Below are 18,638 nucleotides of genomic sequence, written 5' to 3' on the forward strand. Positions count from 1 at the left end.
GGACATCATAGAGATGCTGAGCGGACACCAGTCCCATCAGTTCAAAGGTCTTGGATTAGAGCGACAACTTCAACACCAACAGCAAGTGCAGCTTCACCAACACCAGTTACAGCACCAGCAACAGCAGCAAGGTGAGACATCTGGGTCAATTTTGTCTGGACTTGGCTTAGGCCCACTACAAGGATCTAGAGGGAGTGCCTTTACAGATTCTGCATCAATTTTTGCAAAAATGAGTGCACCTCCTCCACCACTACAACAGCAATCCCTGTCTTCATCGTCTCAAAGTTTGAGGAAATCCGGCAAAATGTCTGGAAGCAGTAGCAGTGGTGGAAGTCATTTGAGTGGATACCCTCAGTTTTTGCGCTCATTCCACCCAACTGAGGCGACCCTTGCACAAGACCAGTTACATTCAGGAGTAGGACGATTTGATCATTTTGCCAGCAGTAGTGCAAGTGGAGGACTGGTTTCATCTGTTCCACCACCACCCCCGTTGCATCCTGGCCTGTCAGTACCTCAGGCCTCTCCTGGGCCACCGTCCTCTTCCCCATCTACTTCAAGTTCTGTTTCAACTTCCAATAACCCTCCCAGCAGTAGTGCAGTGACTACCTTGGGTCATCAGTTGGCAGGATCTCAGTCTGACGCCCGAAGCCTACATCAACAGTTTAGCTGCATGTTAGCGGCAAATCAGTATTTTCTTTCTGGAGTACCGGCCAATTCCAGTCTAGAACAATTTTTAGTTCAGCAAGGTAGTCATAACCATCTTGGTCTTGGTCTGGGCCAAGCAGCTGGAGAAACAAGTTCAGCCCTTGCTCCACCCCCCGCTCTTCATTCTTCACACACTCATGGCCATTCAACCTCTCTATCACAGCCTCATCAGCCACCAACACAACAACAGCAACTACCACCTCACACTTTGTCTCACACTCACCCACATCCAAACCATCCACTGCACTCCTCCTCGCAGCATTCTTCGCTCGGAGGTTTTGACTTTCAAGGAATCCCGGTACTCTCCTCTAACCAGCTAGCATCTCTGATGCAACAGGAAGCTGGTTTGCCACTTCCTCTTCCGCTACATCTTTCTTTATCAAAAGACGAGGGAAAAGGGGATGGTGGTGTCGGAGGAGGTGGTAGAAGAAAAAAAGCCATGGCTGGCTACCTGCCACAAAGAAAGACTGAAAGCAACAACAACAATGGCAGCAACAGTCACATCTCTACAAACCCTAACAGTGGCACTTCAGGGGGACTGAACCAGGATAGCACACAAGGCTTGGATGGAGGTGGGGGTGTTGGTTTGTCAGGTATTGGTGGAGACCCTTCTTCCCACCTAACCTCTTCATCTTCTACTTCTGTTGTCTCATCATCATCTTCTGCATCCTCTTCTGCAACAGCATCAGTCTTGGTGACAAACGGCTCTAAAACAGCCAGCCATGGTTCCATGCCACCTCAATCTCAGCCTGAACAAGAGCCCCTTTATCATTGTGGCGAGTGTGGCAAAACTTTCACACATCTCTCTAGTCTGCGCAGGCACCTACGTAGTCATGAACTAACCACAGCTGGCACAAGTGGCACGAGAAGTAACATTGTAAACCCAGTTTTGCATCCCTCTGATCCAGGTATTCCCCACTCTACTCAAGACAGCTCAGCCTCATCTTCGTGTGGCAGTCATGACAAGACTTTTCATTGTTCTGAGTGTGGCAAAGGTTTCAAGAAAAAAGGGCACCTCCTTCAACACGGGGTCATCCACTCTGGGTCTCGGCCCTATGCCTGCACTACTTGTAGTCGTGCTTTCAATCGCCGTGAGTCACTCACCCGCCATGAAAAAATCCATGAAGAGAAACCATTCCGCTGTCCAGCTTGTGGTCGCTGTTTTCGGGAAAGTACGTCTCTTTTGAACCATGCAGCCTCTGGCACCTGTGGCAAGTCAGGACGTACAGCGAGATCAAAGCATGAAAGTAATATAGTTGATGGCAAGAGCATTAAAGCTGGGGGCTCCCAAGATGGAATAGCGACTAATGCAGCGGGTGAGTAACGTCTAGAGTAGTGTTTATTTTGAGTAAACCCAGTCAAAGTCAAAAAATTTCAAAGGCACTGTGAAATTTGTGTGCATAGCATTATTACTGTTTAGTCTGTTGTGCAGGTTCTTACCGGAGTGATGATTTCAGTGATGACTACAAGGACCAGCGCTCTCAAGGTAACATGTATTCTGGAACAACCCCATGTGGTGGTGGCAACATGACAGGGCTTGCACTTAGGAAGGCACCATTAGCTCCTACTCTGCATCCACACCCACAAAACCAAAGCCAGCAGCATCATCAACAGCCACATCTCCCACTTTCATCCCTGTTAGAGGATTCTGAAGATGATGTCACTAGCTCGGTCAACAATGCCATTTCTGCCATCACTGCTGCAGCTGCAAATTGTATGAGCGGGGATCTTGCCCATAGTGGAGGTAGAGGGGATGATCGCAGGGATATCATTGGTGGATTGCTTGGAGGTCTGGGTCTGGGGCCTCTTGCTTCGCCTAGTGGTCCGTTATCAACATCTGGCCTGGAAAAGTCCTATAGAGGTGATGCTAACCCAAGTGCAGTGGGGCTCAACCAGCAAACAAATCAGCAGACACCTAGTGGAAAGCCCAAGCGTCCTCGTAAGCCCCGCAAGAAAAAGGAACCTGGTGTTGTTGGTGTTGAGCCCCCTAAAAGAAGGCAGCCCTCTCACAGACCAGGAGGGCCTGGTGGGGATATTAGACCATATTTGTGCAGTGTCTGTGGTCGAGGATTTGCAAGAAGAGAGACTTTGCGGAGGCATGACAGAATACACACTGGAGAAAAGCCTCACCATTGTACTGTGTGTGGCAAGTACTTCAGAGAGGCATTTCATCTTAGCAAGCACCACACAGTGCATTCTGGAGAAAAGAACTACAAATGTATTTTGTGTGGAAAGGACTTTGGATATGCTCAGAGCCTTAAAAGACATGGCAAGCTACACCAGAAAGGTGAACTGGAAGAAGTGCCAACAACGCCAGGTGGGGAAAACCTTAACAGCTATCCTCCATCCTCTGGTGGCAGCTTGATTCAAGGGGGCCAAAACAGCTCTTCTTCTTTCTATTCATACTCTCAAGATGTCAAACCACAGACATCAAACACTCAGCCCCCTCCTAGACTGTACACATGTGCTATATGCTGGAAATCATTCCGCCATCACTTTCACTTGACAGCACATCACCAAACAGTTCACGAGGGTGGTGGAGAAAAGCTGTTTTCTTGTGAAGTCTGTGGGAAGGCTTTTGCATACTCTAACAGCCTTACACGGCACAGGCTTTCTCAGCATGGGTTAACACGGACTGGCCAGCCAGTTGCTCAAAGAAGCACAGGCGAAGGTAACAGTGTTGGTGGTTCGATATCAGAAAGTGAAGCTGCTACAAATGCTTTGCTTCAGCTTGCGCCACCTAGTGGCACACATGGCGAACAACATGGACTTCTTCATAGCCAGCAGGCTCCTCCCCAAACACAAACTGGCTACTCTTCTCTGTTCTATATACCCGATGCCAATATTACACACCCTGTTTCATCTAATGCCTCATCTTATTCCCATTCTCTGCCATCAACTTCCTCAGGGCCTCTTCTTTGTAATCATCAGCATCAACAACACACTGGGATAAAGGGTGAACCCATTTATCACACTGGTCACAGGCATACTCTTACTCCAAACATACCTGTGCATTCCCTTGCTTTGCCTCCATCAGAGCCACATCAGCAACACCACAATCCCCAGCAGCATTCAGCTGAGATTCAATCTACACACCACCACACTTTTCAAAGCCAAGAAGAGTTGAGGAGACGAAAAAAAAAAAAAAAAAGACGGCAAGAGAGAGAGGAGATAGGCTACAAATGGACCCCGGCTGCAAAAGTAGAGAGAGAACAGGTGGAAGTTTCCCTTGGGGAAAGGCAAAGAAATCTTCTTAGAAGAAAGATTTTTAAGAGAAAAAGGAGAGCAATTCACAGGACAGAACATAAAATTAAGAAGCGCATGGCTGTGCTCGTAAGAATCAGGCGTGGAAGTGGAGGAAGTGCTGTGTATGAACTGGGCCTTCCAGGTGGACTGAGGCTTCACAGGCTTCGTTCTCTCAAAGTTCCTCTGAAACGAAAGTCCTGTCCCCTTTGCCTTGGTGCTACCTTCTCACAACAGGTAGCACTTAAAGTTCATATAGCAGCTAGACATTGTCCCAAAGTGAGAGGCCTTCAACATCGTTTGAAATGTCCAGTTTGCGGAAAACAGTCTCGCAAGTTCCTCTCAGCTCTCATTCACAGAAGCTCCCATTTAACCAACAGAGCATTTTCTTGTAAACATTGTCCCTGTCGTTTCTGGAATGCAATGCTCCTCACACGGCACAAGAAGGTGTGTCGAGGGACGTTGGCTAGGTTTCGACAAGAGAGGTCTCTTTGTGTTAAATTAGTCATGGGAGCAACATACAAGAGGTTTGAGTGCAAAGGAAACTCTTCAACCATGCATATGGAATACAGTCACTGAGTTATGTCATTAAATTCATTTTCATATGCACTTTAAGAAGAGAAGTGTTGGGATTTTCATGACAAAAGATACCTGAGATACCTGACTGAATACACCCTTTGCTCATGTAGACTGACTTGTGTGTCATGAGACCATTTTCTTTTCTCTCTCAATCATTACATTTCTTCTCGTAACTTGGACCCCTAAAAATGCACACCTTCAACAAACTCACAGATGTATCAAAGGCATTTGTATTGAAAAAATGCTTAGCCTCTCCATCCAATTCCACACCAGTCTTTTAAGATGAAAATTCTTGTTCAGATTGAAATGATCCTTGGATGGCAATAGATGAAGATTCAATTATTTGGCTAATATTGTACTGTGCCCTAACAATAGGCTATTGCTCACTATTCCTCAACAGATGCTCTGTAGAATTATTCTGTCTTTGATATATATTGTGTTGTTGGTGTTCACTTAGAGCAAGTGTGGAGGTGTGATTTTGTTCATGTAAAAAGTGCATTCAGTATCCAAAGGAGAAAAGGGGGTCCTGTTAGGAAGTTGAGTGTTTTATTTTAAAGAGTATTTAAATTACTGCATGTTGGACATTGCTGTCCATGTATTGAACGGTCAGCGTGAGTGATAAGACTGTGGGCTTACATGGTTACATGACAAATCCAATTGAAAATGTACCTTAAATCTAAATAGAGGAACCAAAAGAAATTAATGTATAATAACAAATGTTGATTAACACTTTGTAATATCAAATGTGAGCCCTGTTTTGATTTATTTACTCTTTTGAAAGAAAACTAGCATTAGGATGTTAACGCCAGCACTTAAACAGGAAGAATATGATTTTCCACATAACCAGTCAAAGGACTAAAAAAAATGTAAGATGTGAATTCACAGATTCTTGCCCTAAAGGCAAAAGCCTTACCAAATTGTGACAATTAATACAACACTTATTATGGGTAGTACAATGTAGCGTTTATGTATAGAGTTTAAGGGAGGAACTGAAAAATGTAAGTGTACTGTAATGTAAATTGTGTCAATATTTTATTATGTTTTTTTAAGCAAAGGTCAATTATCTTTGTATCATAGCTACACTTCAGGTAGTTGGAAGAGTGATTGTAAGAGTTATCACTTTAGATCAGGTCTTGATTAAGTGTATTAATGTGTGACATTCTGTCCATTTGCCAACTATAAACGTATCCCATGTACTTTTCTCACCTTTTAGAGATGCCATACTACTTATAGCCTCTCTTTTTTTTCTTTAAAAGAAGAAAAGTAATACGTATGTTTCTATCACTTTATTTACACATGATAAGCTGATTGTTGATGATACCCAAGCATTTAATAAAATTTCAAAATGTTATATCCTCATTAATTCCATCTACACATTTATCATTTTGTTACCTCAATGTTTCATATGTATTTGCTTGTATTAAAATACGCAGACATATTCATTTTACATATTCCTGATGTTGTTATATTTAACGTTTATTATTTTATTTATTGCTTCTGTTAGTTTTTGTTACAACGCTTAAATATTTATTATATTCTGTTGCTTTAAGGTCATTTTTACCCTGTAGTAGTGTGATTATTACGGAACATTTGTGTCTGAGTATATATCCACACAAATACCCTAAATTTAGGTAAATTTTGATGTAGCACACGACAATGAACAGTGCTGGGTAGTAACTGATTACATGTAATCTGGATTACGTAATCAGATTCCAAAAATTAAGTACTTATGAATAACTGATTACATGTTATGCCCAAAATGGCAGTAAATGAATCATAATTCACTGATTCATTAATTCACATCATTTCATATTTACATGCAATGCAGGGATTCCCCCTCTTTTTTCTTTTTTTGTCTCTTTGACCTAATACGTTTACTTGAAGTAGCCTACCCCCTGAGATTTTAAGTTAATAAATTAGGTTAATAATAAAATTAAGTGCACAGTTCTCTGATGTCAGTTAATGGTCACATGACATGCAGGTAAAATAAAAAAACTGTTTAAATTTTAATTTAATTTAATTTTAAATCATGATTTAATAAATAGCTTTTCATTAAACTCACGAACCCCAGTCTGGGAAACCCTGGTGTAATTAAACATTTAATTCACTTTATTACCGTAAATGTTTAATGGATAACTTTACTACAATTTTTGTAATGTAATTTGGAATCGGTAAACGACTACAGTTTGTATCTCTACCCAGCACTGACAATGAACTACAAAGGATGTGTTAATACGAGACAGAAAATTGCTTTTTTAAATGGCAAATATCATTTAGTAGCCTAATGCTAGAATGCATGTTGCCCATAAAAAAGATTTTACCCACTGAATTGTAACTGTATTGAGTGCCCTTTTTTCATCATTTGATCTGCACTTGGACATTCACTGGTCAGTTTCTGTCTGAACATGATGCACAATGTTAACCCCAGATTGTTTATAGAATTATAGCCTAGGCTATAGTTGTTGGGAATTCATTTATATAGTTTGTAGATTTTATCAACTGCACTGTAGCCTACACAATACACTGTACGGCTGAATGATAGCTAGGTGATGACGTTGTGAAATTAACTCAACAAAAAGAATTAACCGTTTAGAGTGCTGTATTCATTCTAGCACTTAACGTTGCTCTTTCACATGTTGATCAGTTGGTGGCAGCAAGGATCCCACAATACAGCATGAAGCTGGGAGCCCAGCAGAACAACTGTCACATGGAATTAAACGCTGATAGTGGGCGGAACAAGTACTCCGAGTCCTCGAGTGTGTGTGTGTGTGTGTGTGTGTACGAGGGAGGCATTGAATTAAAATGAGTCCAAGAGAGACATGGATGGTTTATTCGCCTATTGTTTTTGTGTTGAGTATGTGGAAAACAAATAAAAATGTCCCTGTTAGATGCCTTCTAATCTGTATTTTACATGTTCACATTCTTTGCATTCTACTGTCCTTATTAATTAGTTTGTTGTATCATATATCATTGCAGACATATAGCCTAGTAATATTTTGAGTTGTTATCTGCATTGAGTATTATAATACTTTGATACTTTCGTGAGGTTGGGTTCATAAGGTTCGACCCTAACAAATCTATTTCCTTTATTTCTGAATCTGTTGTGTGTGTGCGCGCCACTATTCGCCTGGGTTCATGCGGTTTCTGTATTCTCACGCGGCTGTAGCATGGGTGTGATGAATAGGCGGAGCGCTGTTCTCCACGGCAGCCAATGGTTGGGCGAGCAGGGAGGAGCCTCTCTTCTCTCAGCCAATGGCAGCAAAAAAGCTCAGCCGTCTCTCCGCGTGCGGACACCATGTGCACTGGAGAGCGCGTCTGTGTTTCTGAGACACAACGTGTAGCTGCCATCTCCTCTCGCATGATGTGATCACGTTTCCCCCGGATTACTAGTGAAGTGAAAAAGTGTGCCATTTTCCTGACAGGTTTTTCCCCACAAGTTTGCTCTCTGATTGGACTGTGTAGAAACTTGACAGGTTGTTAAACAGACAACTTATTCCATATTTTCACTGATAATTCTAATGCTCTTTAAAACGGCCCACTTTCCAACTTAGTAGCCAATTATGTGGCCGCATGTTCATGTTGTTCCTGGGTGCCGAACATAAGCGTCAACGGGACAGCTTGGAGTGAAATTATTGAACAATTTGTTTTTAATCAGTGCTTCCCACCCTGAGGAGCGTGCCTGTCACGAGGGGCGTGCCTTATTAATATTAAACAGTGATGCGCCTCTTCGTGCAGTGTTCGCGCTTCTACTCGGGGAGGTGTGACGTCACGTGAGCGGCCCGTGTTCGTTCCAGCTGAGCGAAAAGATCGGACGGTTCAAGCTCAAAGCGTGCGGCAACTCACATGCAGAGAGAACTGAACAGAAGGGGGTGACCACAGGGAGAAAAAGCGATTGAGCGACTGCATGGAAAAAAACGTCAACATCCCACCAATCGCACTACGCAGCAGAAATTGACTCAGCAACACTTTCTTCGTTTTGTTTTCATTTGTTATTTTGAGACGACGCATTCAGGAGTTCAGCGCGCTCAAGTTATCGTTTGCATTATTGGATTTTTTTGTTTATTCTCCCAGATTTTTCCATTCTCCACTGTTCTTTACTGCAGCCGTTATATCCGGTCAATTGCTTCTTTTTTTCCCACGTTGGACTTGGACATAACGCTATTCTGGACATTCGTCTATATTTTTTAAAAGTTCCAACATAAGATAAGCTAATTTTCTGGAAGTACTGGGAATGTGTATTTTTATCCACTCGACCAATCTACAATCAAATGCAAGCAGAATGGCACTCTTTGTTTAAACATCTTATTTTCAAATAAAGGTAATTTAAAGTGTATTTTTCTTTAATGTCAGATGCTCTGGTGCACGTGAGCCGAGCAGGTCTTTCCTCTGTCTCTAAAGTAAACACGCTCTCGTGTTGCATGACTTCACAACTTTATGTGTACTTATATAGTAGCCTACTCTAGTGATACGAACTCAATGCAAATGCATGATACATTATTATATGCTCTGTTTGACTTCGAACTAATGCTAATCCTTTATTTTTATTTTGTTTGTTCGTTTCCTCTATGAATTGTCATGTGATTGATTTGACGGCTGCACAATAGTACTGAACCACTCAAGCATCTAGCGGTCAAGGGAGCTCAATCCGGCAGACGTTGGATGATGGCCAGGCCGCTTTCACAGCTCCTTCCCCCGGACCGTCCCTCTGCCGGAGCCAGTCCGCAGTTTGGCAACAGTAGCCAGGCAGGAGGCTCACTTAACGGAGGACACTTAAACTCAACAGCAAATTTGAAGTCGCTCCTGCAGCTTCCCGTGAAGGGCGACCAGCGCGTCAAAGACTGTAGTGAAATGAAGGGTGAGGAAACGCACCTGCTTCCCTGACACTCCGTGTGTATTATAATATACAGGCTCTCTATCAACCTTTTGTGTGTGCTCCTTTAGACAGTCAAAATAATGTGTTAATAGTCCCCATTCCAGGTTGTTTCCTGATTATTACGATTAGTGTTTTTTTTATTATTTTTTTTTATGCTTGGTTTCACATGGCAAATGGCAGAGCCATGTGCAATTGTGCGTATCTCTCAGTGAGCCAGACAGGACATCACATGTGACTTAGTAGAAGAGATAAACAAGGCTAGGCCATTCAGCCACTTAGCTCTCTACCCAGGTACTTTGAGGTCAGCTATTGGCTAAGCCATTTTAGCCATTACAGACCTGCATAACCACACAGACAGAAGTTTTCCATTGCCTGCAAATACAACGTGATTATTGGAAAAGCTTCTTTATTGATTGCTGTCAGTGTTTTGTACTGATTATCTAGTTACCATTAATGCAAACTGACCCTGAATAGTCAAGTAGAAAATCTCTAATCCAGTGTCAATCCATTTTCCATGTGCATGCTTGGGAATCATATTATCTAACATTAAAAGTGCTCACTGCCATTACTTTTGAACATGTTTAGTTCTGAAACTGCATTTCAAATGATTCAAGAACAGCTTTTGCTCTTTTTGTGTTTGTTTTCAAGCAATGGTATTTTACGCGACAGTCTGCAGTTTTTTCATAGACAAAAGAACACAAACTTAAACAAAACACATGTTGCAGTTACATTTTTATGGTTTGTTTTTATACAGTATAACTAAACCAGAAATGTCTCATTTCAAACTGCCTTTACTGGTCCCGGTTTCCACACCAATGCACCGTAAAATGCCTGATTTAGCCTAACTAGTGTTGTTAAGATTTTAGACCCCACCTAAATAGTTTTAGATGGAAACCTTCAGCCGCCATGTCCGAATTCAAAATGTTTCAGTTTCGCATTGTGCCTGTCCATTAGAATTGTTTTTATACCAACTAAACTTCACCAGTACCACACTACTCTATATCTCAGCCTATACCACAGCAGAGCAATGTTACACTAGCGTAATGTTGTGGTATACAATACGCGTCTGCCTGTTGTGTACGCCTGTTGCCTTTTGCTTTTTGCGTCATGGCTTTGGTTTAGCCATAATACAGTAGTTTTGTAACGTTTAGCCGTTGTTCAATGGTATTGTTGCTGTGATACAGAGTTAAGCAGTGTCACTGCGGTGTAACATTGTAATCGCTTTACCATGGTCTTTCAGGAATGTCAAAACACATTAATCTTTAGCAAGTTTAAAGGAAGGTTTTTCAAAGGCTCTTGGTTTTGCATTGATGCACCGAGAGTCAGAGCTGTTCACATGTGTTGACATTGCAGAGGTAGTTCTCCCAGAGGGATGTGAAAGTAGCTGGGAAGTGCTATTCTTTCCCTAACTACGTAATCTAAGCGCCATCAGAAATATTGCTCTCTTGAAATCAAGTCAAGTCAATAGATGTGTTCATAAGAATAGTTAATATGTCTTTTTACATTGCTCGAGATATGACCGTAATATTTTCTGCAGATTAAATTGGATTTCACTTTCCTTATAGGTAAGGACAGGTTGGATATGGATGAGGACTCTCTTGGCCGTTGTCCTATGCGCAACGGCTGCAGCAATGGACTAGCCACTGACAGCAATGGAGCAGGCACTGGCAGCTTCTCAAACAGCAACAACAGTTCCTTCCTGGGCCCGTTGCTATGGGAACGAACATTGCCATGTGATGGCGGGCTGTTCCAGTTGCAGTACATGGATCTCGAGGAGTTTCTGACAGAGAACGGGATGAGCAGCATGCACAGTACCTCCAACTCCACCTCAGCTCAGATACCCTCGCAAAGCTCTCAGTCGGCCATTCCCAACCAGGGCTCCCAGTGCCTGCCCACCTCGCCCCCACACTGCTCCTCTTCGTCCTCACCAACATCCTCCACCTCCTCTTCCTCGCCCTCTCTGCTTGGGCTGGACATGCATACGCCGCAAAGCATGATGGGAACGGCAGACTGCTTGCACGGTGAGTTTTCTTTCGCAACTTGCTGCTGCGGAACATAAGCTAGAGAGGATGTTAAAAACCCACGAGACGAACGGTCTGAGAGATGAAGAAAGGAAATGCCGTGGGCCGAAAATGAGGTCTAACGCGGTTCAAACACTTCCCCAATTCTGCTTACAAGAATTCCCTGGGATTTTTGTCCGTTTGCGAGTTGTAAAAAGCACCAGGCTTGTCCCTTGGGTGTGTGTTACTGTGTAGTTTTAGTATTAATGGTTTGGGTGTGTGTGTTGTTATGAGTGTGGATAGATGCTATTTCACTATTTGGATTGTCAAGAGGTTTGGGCGTTTTTTTGGAGTGAGTGTTAGAGGGTGTGCAGCTGTTGTGTTCTACGTGAGTTGTGTTTTATAGGTATGTGTTAACATTGGTTCTGTCAAATCAATTAATCGCGATTAATCGCATCTAACATAAACGGTTGTAAATATGTGTGTGTGTGTGTATGTTTGTTTGCATGTATGTATATGTACACACATAGGCTATATTATATTTACAAACTTTTATGTTAGAAGCGATTAATCGCAATTAATCGATTTGACAGCACTTTAATATTGCAATATTTAATCAAAAGGGAAAAGTTTTGCGTGCTTGTTTTTGGATGCTACAGTATATGAAAAGAATGGGCTGGTTAGAACTGTGTAAAAAGACTTGCAGCAATGAAAAAGGGGATATAAAAAGATAAATAGGGATGACAGCACGTGAAAAGAGAGGAAAAGATTGTGATATAGAGCTGAGAACATGATGGCGATTGAAAGGCTGGTAAGTAAACAGTGAGAGACACACAGGTGAGCCAGAAGCAAAGAATGAAAGGAAGAGACGGCGTGTTTGTGATTGTGCTCGCATGTTTTTAAATCTCCTCCTCTTCTCACACGCTTGGTCCATGTGCTCTCGCTCGCTCACGTGCCGAGGCAGGCAGAGCGAGGACAGGGGAGGGGCAGAGGAGAGGAGGTATGTGTGTGTGACTAACAGACAGGGAGAAACTGAAAGATTGAGATGGAATGACTCAGGGCGAGTTGATGCCGTACTTCCGATTAGATGTTTGTTTACGTTTCTGTAGTGGCTGAGAAGAGATAGAGAGAGATTAAAAGAGCTGCTGGTAAATATTTAGAATGTTCAGGGCGATTAAAGAGCACATGCAGAAGCCATCACATCACATATTTCCACAGATTTGATCAAGCTCTCTCAAAAAAAAAGAGGTCCTGTGTCAGTGCATGTGCCACAGTGGACAGTAAAAAGAGGATCATTGCCAAATGGGGTTAAAGTTACACTTAAGGGTACTTTACAGATTTTAGATTAGGTTTATGGCTCAAACAGATTTTCAAAACATAGCAACAGTAGTTTTGTTGTGCTGTCGTGACAGGGTTCATTTTAACCATGTGTGTGTATATATATGTATATATAAATAGCTTTTCAGTATATAATATTATTTTATATTATTTTCATGCAGGTGTGTATGGGGTTGTAACTTAGTTAAGTTTTTTTTATTAGGAAAAATATATGTGTGTGTGTGTTGTATTATTATTAATTCTTTCTTTAGATTTTTTTTTCTTTTTTTTATCAATTTAATATAAATTTATATATTTTGTTTATCAGGGTATGGTTATGAGTATGTGTGTGTGCGTGTTTTATCTCTAGCTCATATTATTTCCTTGCAGATGTGTATGTGTATGTTGTTCTAAGTTAAGTATATATTAAATATATTTGGGGGAAAAACTATAATATATGTATGTATATGTGTGTGTGTGATTCACTATCAGTTCACTATCAATTTATTTGTAGAATGAAAGTAAGCATTTATAAAATGAAACCACCATTTCAATGTTCTGAAATCCAGAGATCAGGGTAGAAATATTGGAAAATGGAAAAACAAGAGACGGATTAGTGGATTGAGTTGTTGTTTGCTGCCTGTTACTGCCCCCTTGTGGGTCGTCTGGGTACAGTTTTGAGAGTCCCATTATTCTGAATGCATACATTTAGCAACGTGACTTAATCAAGGCATCTACTTTGTGTCTACCTTCAGGCACTCCACCAGGCAGCTTGGAGCCAACACCCTCACCATCTTCCACTACATGTCCACCACTCCCTACTCCACCCAATGCTAACTGCAATGAGGTGGTGCCGTCCTTTGACCCTGATCCCGCAGACGTCGCACTGTCGAGTGTGCCTGGACAGGAGGCGTTTGACCCACGCAGGCATCGTTTCAGTGATGAAGAGCTCAAACCTCAGCCCATGATTAAAAAGGCTCGCAAGATGCTTGTTCCTGATGACCTGAAGGTGAGAATCTCAGCGCAGCATCATTTTATGGACATAATTCATATAATGTATCAGATATACAGAGATCCTAAGAGATTTATGTTCATAATCTCGCCAGCTGTGATGGTACATGTTTTCCTTATCTCTTGGTCATATGAACATGTGGATTTTGTGAAACATGTACTTTTTGTTATAACAGCTTACAGTCAATATTATTGTGTAGCTGTCTATCTAAGCTCCACTAGTCATCTATCACAGTGTAGTTTTTTGCGAACGGATTATTTGGCAGAAATGTAGAAATAGTTTCTGCGCCACTTATTGGATGAAAAATTCCACTCTCATTTTGTCCAACAGGCCTGGCGTTCTTCATGCCTCTATGCAAATGCAGTAATGCAGATGTCAGGCATGTTTGCTTCAGTACAGATGGTGACACTGTGACATTGTCACTCACTGATAACAACTAGATTTCAAAATTAAAATAAGACGTATTAAAAATCATCATTAGTTCCCCAAACCCATTATAGAATAGTTTTAGTATTATGAAGTATCAGACAGTTGTCATTGACTTTATTAGGGAATGGGTGGTACCATTATGTGATCATGTCTCGATTCTGAGGCAGATGTCTTGGAAACCGAGGTTCTCAAATATGTCAGCTTTTTTGTTATAAAGGGCACAGCAGTCAAAAGCGGGAATTCCTTTGTAATCACAGTGACCTCTCCTCTGGGAACAAATAGATGTTTTGAATACTTGGAAAGGAAGCGACATTCTTTAATGAGGTTTATATATATATATATATATATATATATATATATATATATATATATATATATATTTATATATAAGGAGTTATAGTTCAAGCCAAAATGACATCATTTGTCATCATTTACTTGACCTCATGTCATTCCAAACCTATGGAACTGGATTTGTGGAACAAAAAATTGTGAAGAAATTTTTTATTTTTTTGAAGAATGTTTCCACTATGTTTGTCCAAATAATGAAAGTCCAAAACAGTGTTATTTTAGTATTATATATGTACTATTGTAGTATTTATTCATATTTTGAACCTGCTTTTATTTATGTTTTAGTAATTGTGTTGTTTGTTTATTTATTTATCTTGCATTAGCACAGATTCACTATCAAATTATTCACATTTATAAAAGGAAACCAGGAGGTTTAGTGTTCTGAAATACAGAAAGGTAGAAACATTTTATGTGCTTAAAAAAAAAAAAAAAAAAATTATTTAGCTTATTTATTTGTGTTGGTAATTTTATTTTAGTATTTCAGCTTTTTTATTTCAGTTAGTTGCCAAGGACACATTTCTCATTTTCATTGAAGGTTTTATTAAGGTTATGTTTTTTATCTTATATTTATATTTTATTTAATGTCAGCTTTACTTGTATCATTAACAAAAAATTTAGCTTTAGGTTTAGCTTTAGCTTTGGTTTTTGACACTGCTTCAAAACAACACTGGACCCCATTGACTTTTAATTGTATGAACAAAAAGATTTAGACATTTGTCAAAAAAAAAAAAAAAACCACTTCATTGTTGTTCCATTAAATAATGAATGCTTGTAAACAGTAAATTAACTTAAAGTATAATGACCAGTCGAATAAATAAGGGTTTCCCAAACTGGTTTTCGTGAGGGAACTGCAGGGGTTCACAAGTTGATGAAAAGCTGATAATTAATAAAATCATAAAAATGCAAAAATGCATGCTAAAAAATATATTTTGTTTACCTGCATGTCATATGACGGCTAACCGACAGCTTTAAATGAATAAATACGTAAAATAATTATTTGGATTTCGAAAAACTGAAAAAGTAAATAGCATAATGGGAATTGACACTTTTATGAGAATGTATTTAGTGTTTTTAAAACAAGATTTGTTACTGTTTTTTTTTTTTCATGACATCAAATGTACTGTTCCTCACCACTACTGACAGAGTGGTGTGAACCACAAGCCTGCGTCTGGCACTTTGAGAACAGTCACAGAACCTCAGTCAAACCTCAGACAGTTTGCTGGTTCAAAGCCATTTCTAGCTGGAATGTCACTCAGAGTTGCTATGGAAAACCTGGAACACTTACATACGAACACACACAAATCCCAGTCACACATCTGGCAAAGCTCCACACGTACAGTTGTAGACATGTTCTAATGTATACTTTTTTTTTTTTTCTTTTGAAGGATGAGAAGTATTGGAGTCGGCGTTGTAAGAACAACGAGGCCGCAAAGCGTTCTCGCGACGCTCGTCGACTGAAGGAGAACCAGATCTCTGTGCGCGCCGCCTTCCTCGAGCGTGAGAACGCTTCACTCAGACAGGAGGTAGCCGACATGCGCAAAGAGCTCGGCCGGTGTCGTAACATCCTGAACAAATACGAGAGCCATCACTTGGATCAATAAGAAGGAGAGGAAGAAAACGCAAAACGAGATGATGGATGGAGAACGCAATGAATGTTCCTATGATAGTCACGCTAAAAGACAGATGGAAAGTGCATCAAATATATGGAAGGATGTCTAAAGACGGCACAAAAGCTCAAGTTTCAAACTGGAGTGAGAGAGCATGTCACCTCTCTTAACTGTTTTTTTTTCCCTAGTAAGGTACAATGGCAAGATTTTAATTATGGAGAGAAATGTATATTTTTATAAGGTAGAACAATGCTTAATGGTGAAAGGAAAATTTTGAAATTAATTTTTGTATATTTTCTATAGCTATTTTTGGGAGGGCTGTAAAGTATAGATAGAGGGAACTGGTTGAGGTATCACTGTAATTTAAAATCAATTCATGAGGTATTTTTGAAGCGATCAACTCTTGTGAAGGAGAAAAATTGAAGCCTAGACTTTCACAGAACTTTAAAGATTTAGAAAATAACTTTCTAGAGAAATTAAACTGTAAAATACGGAGAAAAAAATATACATTTAAATTTGTATAAAAATGTTAATATAGATTTATTCAAGCACTTAAGTTGTGATAAACCTGTGTGTAATATTTTGGCAACGGTGACCGAGGACAACCAAGGACGAGGGGAAACGACAGGTGCATCTCAACTCTTTGGGGAAAACCATTGTTTATCAGTTTACTGCTGATATTTGTTTGTCATTCTCAAAGGAAAACTAAACATGTAATGATGATGAGGAGATGGTTCAGAAAGACATGCATTAATTGTCACATATTTTATTGGCATTTTTGTGTTTATTTCCTTGGTGAACTCTCCTGTCTACAATGTACTCATCTTTTTATAGGAATCTGACTCACAGTTGCAAACAAAAAACAGCTTTTTAGCATCAGCACACATCCACAACGTGCAGATCGTAAGTGAACTTGCAGAGGCTGTTCTTGCTGTGCAAAAACACAATTTGGACCTCTATGGATTGAATATATATATATATATATATCCTGATTTCTTATATTGGAAGCACGGGAAATTGCATTTCAAAACAGGTTGACATGTAGACATTTGGCTATGTCTGCGCTTTTGCTGGTTTTGCACCTGTATATGCAAACACATTGAAGCCAATGAGCGCTCTTACTTTTTTTGAAACAATATTGAATTTTTACAACCTGTTTACTGGTGTCAGTACAAATGTTTCAAAATCTATTAGTTTTGTGGTTCCTCGCTGGTTCTCCAGTCATGTCTGTTTCTTTCCTTAACGACCATTAAAGTAACTTCACTTATTATGAATTATTATTGATCTGATCATTATTATTACTATTGTTGTTGATACTACGAATGAATTATTATTTTTGTTGTTTTATTTCCTTGATATCCCCCCCCCCCCACAAGTCTCCTCTCAGCTGTGGAGATTTTGTCAGTTCCTCTTTGTTACAGCATTCATCGTCAACACCAGTTATAGAAGAAGTGTTGTCCTGACAGCCAGGTCAATTTGTGTATCAAAGGAACACTGGGAAAAAAAACAAAAACTGGTGCCCTTGGTGATCACAAACTGCTTCCCCGAAATAAATGGATTTTTTTCTCTTTATTTCTGCGCACTAGCATTATAAAGACCCATCATACCATTTGCTCTGTCTTTCTCTTTTTTGTGCATGTAGGTGTTTTAGCAAACCGCCTTTTTTACCCAGTAATTTGCTGCCTGTTTCTCATCAGTGACAATATACTTTTTGCAGATGGATTTTGGGGTAATGTAGTCCTTACTTTTCTGCACTTCCACATGTGGATGACTATGAACATTTTGTGTTGTGACTCTTGTTTTCTTGATGTACAAATGCCCTAATGCATCAGTGTTACCCACACTGCACCTAGCCAAAGTAATGCAGGGGAATGTAGTCTTTTTCTCCAAGACCACAAATAAACTCTTGTTCTTACTCACTAAACACTAAGGTTGATTATTTTGTATGTCGTTTGTGCCTATTCTGTGCTACCAAGTGTAGTATCTTCCACTTCCTTACTAAAAAAAATTGTTCATTAATAAAGCGCAGATCCGGATGATGTGTGTTCTTGAATTTTAATCGGCATGAAGGAAGCACCGCAAACAGCAGTCTGTCAAACAGATGTAGCTTGTAGAAAACCTTTCTACCATCAAGCTAATACTCAATGCTGTCATGAACTGCAGTTTCTGCATCATTTCTGAAGATTGATTCTCAGTCTTTAGTCACCTTTTTCTCATGGTTTCTCAATATAATTCATATAGAATAGCATAGCTCTAATACTCTAACATGCCCTACCTGCGTAACTGGGGTTTAAACCTGGCTAGTGTCTTCTGCTGGTAAACTGATACTGTTAAACTGTTAAATAACAAATTGGAGATTAAAATAGTATCAGATTTGTCTAATTTTAAACAAACACAAAAAAACAGATGAAAAATGAACAAGAAATGTACTTTTGCTATGGTCAAATAAATGGTCAGTGATATCTTCCAAAGATTTCTGAATTTTGCCGTCATTTTTTCTTTATTATGGTGTTGATATGGCAACT

At 40.1% G+C, this 18,638-nt stretch overlaps 2 protein-coding genes across 2 annotated transcripts; both read left to right on the plus strand.

Annotated features, from left to right (window-relative positions):
* The first annotated feature begins 2,119 nt into the window (after positions 1 to 2,119).
* Positions 2,120 to 5,890, plus strand: LOC311275984 (uncharacterized protein). The gene has a single exon (XM_084385376.1). The coding sequence runs from the start codon at positions 2,197 to 2,199 to the stop codon at positions 4,525 to 4,527; it is 2,331 nt and encodes a 776-aa protein (XP_084241502.1). The 5' UTR covers positions 2,120 to 2,196; the 3' UTR covers positions 4,528 to 5,890.
* Positions 5,891 to 8,260: 2,370 nt separating this feature from the next.
* dbpb (D site albumin promoter binding protein b) lies at positions 8,261 to 16,887 on the plus strand. Its single transcript, XM_084385608.1, has 5 exons — positions 8,261 to 8,845; positions 9,132 to 9,382; positions 10,966 to 11,421; positions 13,473 to 13,726; positions 15,892 to 16,887. Exons 2-5 carry the CDS (start codon positions 9,187 to 9,189, stop codon positions 16,105 to 16,107), a joined length of 1,122 nt encoding a protein of 373 aa, XP_084241734.1. The 5' UTR covers positions 8,261 to 8,845; positions 9,132 to 9,186; the 3' UTR covers positions 16,108 to 16,887.
* Positions 16,888 to 18,638: the final 1,751 nt, after the last annotated feature.

Source organism: Rutilus rutilus, assembly GCF_951802725.1.
Source record: "Rutilus rutilus genome assembly, chromosome: 17".
Classification (NCBI taxonomy): domain Eukaryota; kingdom Metazoa; phylum Chordata; class Actinopteri; order Cypriniformes; family Leuciscidae; genus Rutilus; species Rutilus rutilus.